The sequence below is a fragment of the Aplysia californica genome, unplaced genomic scaffold, assembly GCF_000002075.1.
Source record: "Aplysia californica isolate F4 #8 unplaced genomic scaffold, AplCal3.0 scaffold00013, whole genome shotgun sequence".
NCBI lineage: Eukaryota > Metazoa > Mollusca > Gastropoda > Aplysiida > Aplysiidae > Aplysia > Aplysia californica.
Window position 1 is genome coordinate 2,545,769 of NW_004797283.1, and position 8,265 is coordinate 2,554,033.

An 8,265-nucleotide genomic window follows, 5' to 3' on the forward strand; every position below is an offset into this window, starting at 1 on the left:
AATATCAGTGATTTTAGAAATGGCTGTGTTCAGCAGGTTTTTGTTGTATTTTTTAAATACCAAACACACCTGGTGCTAAAACGCGCATTCAAATTTAAGGAAAATGTTCCTGTACATACTAGAGAACAGATTGTGACTTTGACACACTTTTTAAAAATAGAGGGAGTATAATTATGTGGACATAAGTATCGTCTTGTGTGTCACTATGCAGGATTGTTTTGACCGAGCATTAAGAACCTCTACATGAGGGTCACAGGTGTCTCCCTTCCATGCTTAAATCTACCAACAGTCAAACCTGCTCGAACGGCCAGAAAAATACATTAACCTGTATAAACAGCCACTCACCATCCCCCCCCCCCTTGCATTTTCTTTTACATTATAATGGCACTGTGTAAGACAATCATTTTTATCCTTGACAATTTCAACTGTATATGTATATATACATGTGTTTTCCTACATAAATTATAATTTTCCCTACGGCTGCGTTTTCACCTAAAAAAAAATTAGGCAAAACACATCAATGTTATCAGTGTGTCATCATGCTTCTAAGGATTGTAACACACATAATTATTTCTAGTCACATCCAAGAACTATCAGTCAGACTAGTATTAGTCAGTCAAACAGACGAAACAGAGATCTTACTATCAAAATAAATTTTCTAGGAAGACAAAAAAAATAATAAAAGCCACTGCGTCACTAACACATATAAACAACAATTACTATCCTTGAACTTCAAGAAGAGGACAAAAATTATCCTTTAACCAAAAAGATTCACTCCAATTGCCCTAAGACTAAAACATCTTTTTAGCTTCAGTAGGAGTTTTACTGCACTCGCAACACAAATAAGTAACACAAGTGTCAAAGATTAGGTGTTACTAGAGAGAAACATACAAAGAAAACAAGGGGAGATAGGGATGATAGATTATGGGAAAGAAGGAGCAAGCCACACCAGAGAACGTGCCAACCACCCACTCTAAGATATCAGTGGTGCTTTAGTTTCTCATCACAGATCATCTAATAGACAAGAGTTCACCCACTCTACAGGATACCACCAAGTGTATCTAGGAATTTCTCAGCATGAAAATCCTAGACTTGCACCTTATCTTCTCAGGTGTTTTTGCATTACAAGACAAAGCCAACAGAATTCACAATATAACAAAAATAGCCATGCTATACATATACCATGAATAAGATGTAAGAGTATATATTATTGCGCATGCATTTTTCTTAATCTGAAAGAATGTTGTAATATTATCAGAATATTATAAACTATAGTACAGATAAGAGTATTCCTTTGATGGTGAAATTTGAATGATGTTACATAAACATGTCAACAGCAAGTTAACAGACATTGGTAAAACAAATTTACCTTCTATTTTCTTCAAGTTGACTTTTTCTTCTGTTAAATGGCCACCTCCACTTTCCACAACCAGGACAAAATCAGTGGAAAAGTGCCAATCTGCTGCCTCATAGAGCTCAAGCACCACCTTAGATTTAGTCGGACTTTCAGTCTGTAGAAAATAAGCGCCAGAATCTCATCAACTGCAGGCAGTTCTCTCCCTTCCCCCCTTCTCTCTCTCTTTCCCTCACTCACTCTTTCTCCCTCCTTTCTTCTTCTTCCCCTCCCTCCCTCCCTCCCTCTGTGTCTGTCTGTCTGTCTGTCTGTCTGTCTGTCTGTCTGTCTGTCTGTCTGTCTGTCTCTGTCTCTGTCTCTGTCTCTGTCTCTGTCTCTCTCTCTCTCTCTCTCTCTCTCTCTCTCTCTCTCTCTCTCCTTCTCCCACTCCCTCCCTGCCTGCCTCCCTCAACAATTACACAACACCCTCTCTTAAAACAAACCCCAAAACTAACAGTAAACTATAACCTACCTCTTTTTTCACCATCATGACTTTTCCCTCAACCTCCTTATCATCGCCTTCGTGGATGAGCACACCGGTATCCCCAATCCTGTAGTAGTACCCATCAACGTCAATGTCAGTGTGGTCCACTGAGCATGAGATGGTCACGTAGCGCTTGCCAGGGTAGGCCTCTCCGTCATCGCAGGTGATCACGGGGTCATCTGGTTTAGTTTCAGGAAGAGGTTTACTAACGGCACTTGCAACACAATAAGGTTGTATAAGAGCTGAAGGTTTGAGGTGTTGCAAGAGACTGTTACAAACACAAAAAGAGATGGAGGAGAGATAAGGACAACAGATGTTAGATAGCGAAGAAGGAGCAAACCACACCAGAGCACCTGCCACTGGGTCATCTGATCAATCTTACCACATACCGTGAAGCAACAGTGGAGAAATATCTGAGTGTGCGTGCATGAGTGTGAATGTGAGTGTGAACATGCTTTCGTAGAATGTTAGTATGCACACTTAAGTAACAATATACCTCTACTGCTTCATGAAAGCCGTAGGCCATTTTAAAAAAGTGATGGATGTTTAGAGTCTCAAACTGAGCAGTCGATCTGCTGGGAGCAGTTCTCAGTCATGGTTGCTATGTGTGTGGGTTTTAGAACAAGTACAGTCACATTTCACACAGAGCAGGCTATAACAATAGCAACACCAAAAACAGGTAGGAATCCACGGCCAAAATTCTGTTACATGTACAAAAATTGTTACATATACAAAAAAAGTCACAATGGTTTTACTTCTATAACTTTTACTTTAAACCCTCAGCAGCTCTGAAGCCAAGGTAGAATTCAGGCTGGTGTTTCAAAGTGCTTTCAGTACACTGAATTCAAATATGGAGACCAACAAGACCACATAACATGCAAAAAAGTAGATCCACAAAATGACTTCTGTGCCTCCATTTATCTATCTATTCACGTAAAAATAGAGTGAAGAAGATTTATCTCAACCAAGCGCCACTCCAAAACCAGATTTCTGCCGTGGCGATGTTGCTACCATTTTCAGTACTCTCCACAGTTACAAAACACAGCACTGATCAAAAAGCACAGATCTATAAAACAAGTCACCATACAGTTACAGTACAGTGATAAAATGACATGAACAGCTGGACATAGCACACCTAAACTATTCTGTCAGTATGCTTAATTAACCACAGACAGCACATCGTCAGCGTCATTCCGCTGCCACATAAGTACTTTTATCGAAGTGTTGAGAAAATTAAACAAAAAAGTTTGTTATGTCGGAACCATGAATTAGTCACTTGTAATTTTTTAACCACCTAAAAGTAGGAAGCCAACAAAGAAACAAAACAAAATTATATTTTTAGACAGCCGTTGATGTCTTTAGTCGAGAAACAGCTTTATCTGAAAAGCTCCATAAATTGATATATATCGCCACTGTGAAGTGACACTGACAACATAATTATATTATCACAAGGAATATTTTCAGTCCACAAAACCCCTGACACCCAAAAAAAACCCTCAGTGTTTGCCAACATGCTACTCACAAACATTGACTGCGATAGGGGCCTTCACTATGATACTGTTGCCGTTGGGTCCAGGAGCCCGGGCAATGCACTCCACATTATGGCCAGTGTGGCTCGAGTCAATTGTCATTGTTGTTTCAATGGTGGATCTGGAATGAAGGGAAACAGTAACGGTTTGAGAAAAGTTAAAGACAAACACACCCTCTCAATAAATGTTATTTAGGGCGGTGGGGTGGGCATGATAGACAAGCAAAAATGTTCGAGTTACAGCTTATTGCAGTGATAACAGTCAATATATAAGAACTGGGGGCAAAGGGGAAAGAGGTCTTTGTTTTCTTCTTAGTTTTATGGCACTTGCAACACAATAAGGCCATATTAGTGCCACAGATTAGAGGAATTGCATGAGAAAAACACACAATAAAGAAGGACGAGAGATAAGGACGAGAGATGTTCGAAAGGAAAGAAGGAGCAAACAACGTCAGAGCATTCGCCAACCACCCACCCACTATTTGAGGCTGAAGGATAGGGGGGAGCCAGACAGATAGGCAGAAATGTTTGAGTAACAGAGAAGCTTACTGAAGTGATAACTGTCAATGTAAGAACCGGAGGGGGGGGAGCAAGATAATCAGGTAATGATGATGGTAATCTAGAGTTGAGAAAAAGGGCAATGGACAGACAAAAACGACTGAGTTGTGGGGAAGCAGATTCTCATGATTACAGTCATCAAGGGCTGGGTGGGAAAGTTAGACAAACAAAGCAAAACAGCCAAAGAAAGGGGGAGACCTGTTGGCACCTCCTTACCATCTGTGGCCTATGGTCAAAGGTCAATGTGCCAGAATAAAAAGTGCACTATAGTTGAAACTGTCTAAGAAGGCCACCCATTGTCCAGGAGGAAAGTGGCCATCTTAGACAGGTGGCCGTCTTACACAGTGTCATTGTAATGTAAAAAAAAATGCAAGCGAGTAAAAGGGCAGTGGCTGCTTGTACAAGTGATTGTCTTATAAAGGTGGCCATTACAACATGTTCGACTGTATATTATTATGACGGCTCACTCTTTATCATACACACTGCCACTAGCACTGACAAAAGTATTTTATTTTGTGTTTCAAAGAGAAGTTCTTTTTAGAACAATCTTTTCTTAACCAAGCAGTCCCTAAAAGTAGTAGTGGTACCAAAAAACGATAATAATAAAAAATGTCACAATCGTTACCTTTGAAGACTACTTTGGTAGATTCTCAAATAGAGACAGCAATTTTGCAGTATGCAATCTTTGGTGCCAGTTATATTTGTTTCAGCATCACTTAGTAAAGCAGTTTACTCAGATTTGTAGATCAAAGGTATTCATGTCTCTTGACATTGCTCATAGAGGCAAAAGACATGTGATTTATCATATCCTATCACTTAATAAATTCTTGAACCAACTACTACTATACATACTGATACTAATATGCTTAACATCTGAGGGGGAAAAAAGGTATGCTGAAACTCTCTACCAAACCTTGACAGCAATAAAAATGTACTTTATTTGAAAAGATAATTTATATTTCCTGCAAAGTAGTCCTACTTGAATTTCCTGACATTCCCAGACATAGGCTCCACCACTACTTCAGCATCAGCAGGAACCTCTTCCCCTTTGAGGTATAGTTTGACATCTACTGCTCCGGGGTTGCTGCCCTCAGCAACACATATTACAGGGTAGACTCCAGCATCCATCGCCTGTCCAAAATCCCTTTCCCCAGTCTCATCAGAGGCGTCAGCCATGATGGCAGGGAAACTTCCGAACTGTAGATGAACTTTCTCCAAGCCCCCTGATTTTTGGAAGAAGCAAGTAAAGCATATCAGTCATATTGAAAAAGAAAACCAAATACAGTCAAACTAGTCTATACCCGTAAGACAATCACCTGTACAAATGACCACTTGCCATTTTGTCCTTTGTGAAAGTTTATACATCACACAGTGTAAGACGTCCACCTATCTAATACGGCCACTTTTCTCCTCGACAATGGGTGGTTGTCTTTGACAGTTTCAACTGTATATATGTATAGATCTACTTTGTTTGACAAAGCGCTCTTCTAATAAAAAGGATGTTTTAAGTTTTATTTTAAAATGTCTATTGATCTTGAGCATGTTATAGATTAGAAATACAACCACTTCCAACTGACAAGACCTTCGTCATGATGATACAGGTATACAGAGTCAAACCGTCAAATTCAAAGTGAATGATGACCACTGAGACTGGTGTAAGATGTCGCAACCCAATCAGTTTGTCGACACGAACACTCATCCTTTGTCCAAACCAGTTGAAACCCATGGCAAATTTTTAAAAATCTTTCTTACACCTCCTGCCCACCTTGACAAGTTAAATTTGAGATCTGGCAATTGGTGTATCTACTTATACTTATATCTACATAAATATATTTCAAGGGTATACAGTAGGCTACATATCACGGAAACAAACTAATCAGAAATATGGGTGGCTTCAATTTTGAGGTCAGAAACTCCAGACTCTTGAGATAAGTCTTTTGTAGTTTTTTTAGCTTCAGTAGAGGTTTTACAGGGCTCGCAACTGCATAAGGTCATATGAGCGTCAGACGATTAGTAGGAGTTACAAGAGAGTAACGAACATAAAAAGAAGAAGGAAAGATAAGGACGATAGATGTTTGATAGGAAAGAAGAAGGGAACCACATCAGAGCACCCGCCAACCATCCACTGAGATAAGTCATTTTCAACATCAACACAAGACAAAAATAGTATCAAACAGATCTTACAACTTACAAAATATTTTTCAAAAACAGACTCTAGTAGCTTGTAACTGCAGAGCTTTAGAATTAAATTCCAAGGCACATTACGATTATATTAACAGTATCATCTTCTTATCTCAACATTCTATTTCCTTCAGTTAATCAAGAAGCAAGATAACAGAGGTGGTACTTACTGTAAACAATAATATCCACTGAATCTTTGGACACTGGATCCGTTCCAGTCTTGCACACTAATTTCCCATCATCCTCGTGGCGCACTGAAATAAATTAAGTATATCATGGGCTTTTTAAAACATGTGTGTGTGTGTGTGTATATACATATATATTTAATTACTATCCTTCACCACAGAACAAAACATGACTACATTATTTATTAGTCCTTATGCAACAAAATGTAAAAATAAATGACTTACCAACATTTTCAAAAAAGGAAAATAAGCCCAGTCGAGTTGTGAACATAATTTTTTAATATTTATTTTAAAACACTCCTTGAATTCGAAGACGTTTCAACTATCGGCCTTAAAAAATATTTTACTGTCTTAACGTTGGTTGAAAGCTTAACTGCACTCTGGAGAAATATGAGCTTCAAATACTTGATGACTTAATTATGTTGCTGTGTACATTACAATACTATTAAATATTCATTTTCTAATGACAGAGAGATGAAATGTGAAATCTTACATTTCAGCCAGAATTACATTTGGATGTGTATCATTGCAGGCAAAATGTCACCCAGTAATAACTAAACATTGAACACTGAGCACTAGCGTGAAATCATAATTATTTTAAATCTCAAAATAAATCCACTGATCATGAAAAAGCTACCAACTCATGATGGCTAATAATCTACTGACTACAAAAGTACTGACCTTCCAGAATGGTCAATACAAAATTAATGGCTTTGCCCTCTTCAACAGTAACGTAGGTCATTTTGTAAAAGTTTGGGTTCGCCTCATCTGGCTTGATGTTGCTGAAGAGATGCACTTCCGAAGTGTTTCCATTCCACTCTTTGGAGAGGACTGTGTCCACGGTGTCCGAGAGAACGTAGGTGACGGGCTGGTTGAGGTGACAGGTGAACTCTACGTTCTGAGCACCGACCTGAAGATGCCTGGCTGAATTGTCCAGGAAATGCACTTCTGCAGCACCATCATCCTGAGCAGACACTGAAAGTGAAAAGAAAAAAAAACCAAAGCTACGACTATTGCAGTGTTGTGTATTGTTATCATGATCTATATCCAGGACATGACACACAAGAGATAAAACTGAGGAAACAAATGATAAAAACTGCAATTAATTATACCGTTTGGTAAGGAGAAAAAAGATTGTAAAGTTAAAGAAATATTGTGAGGGCAAAGTTAAATTCTCTCCGCTGTAATAAAATCTCTATTGGCTTCTTTTAAAGACCAAAAGCAATACTTTTTAAAATTTAAAAACAATACAATGGGCCCTTCTATACTTTAAGGATTTGTATAATTTCAGTTAAGTTTAACAGCACTTTCAACACAAATAACTTAAGTCACATAAGTGCCGAAGAGGAGAGGCTTATTTGAAAGAAATATTCAGATAAAGAAGAGGAGAATAATGACGAGACGTTTGATAGGAATACTCGGAGGTGACAGGTTTCGCGTGAAAGACAAAAAACCCAGCCACACGAAGGTTCACTTTGTCTTGGTGCTCTATAACATTCTGTTTTTTAGTAATATAATGTTATGGCACTTGCAATGCAATTAGGTCGAAAGTGTCAAAGATTAGAGGTGTCACAAGATAGTAACAAACATAAAAAAGAAGGAGATTTAAATAACAGCACCACAGCACCCGCCAACCATCCTCAGACAGAACCTACAGTCTATTATATTATTATATTAGAAGGATGGGCAAAGAAACAAACACAACAAAGTGGTGTCATCTAACCAAGCTGTCATAGGAAATAGCTCGTAAGTTAAGGCCATGTTCATTTAGCAATGTCCATCAACAATTTCTGCTGTTTACAGAAAAAAAAACTAGAACTGATGGTCCTTCTTATACGAGAAAATGATTCATCTCTGCGGTTTATGTAAAAGGTATGATCGCACAGAGTGTCTACCTCTCATGAGCGAGAGAGAGAGAGAGAGAGAGAGAGAGAGA

The 8,265-nt window shown here is 38.6% G+C and overlaps 1 protein-coding gene across 1 annotated transcript in view; it reads right to left on the minus strand.

The window, feature by feature from the left end:
- Positions 1-8,265, minus strand: part of LOC101855227 — a gene marked incomplete at its 5' end in the record, with an annotated part of 35,007 nt that overhangs the window by 12,630 nt on the left and 14,112 nt on the right. The window contains 6 exon segments of the mRNA XM_013084769.1: positions 1,370-1,511; positions 1,866-2,056; positions 3,400-3,527; positions 4,943-5,186; positions 6,315-6,398; positions 7,011-7,304. Coding sequence (XP_012940223.1) covers positions 1,370-1,511; positions 1,866-2,056; positions 3,400-3,527; positions 4,943-5,186; positions 6,315-6,398; positions 7,011-7,304 — 1,083 coding nt within the window.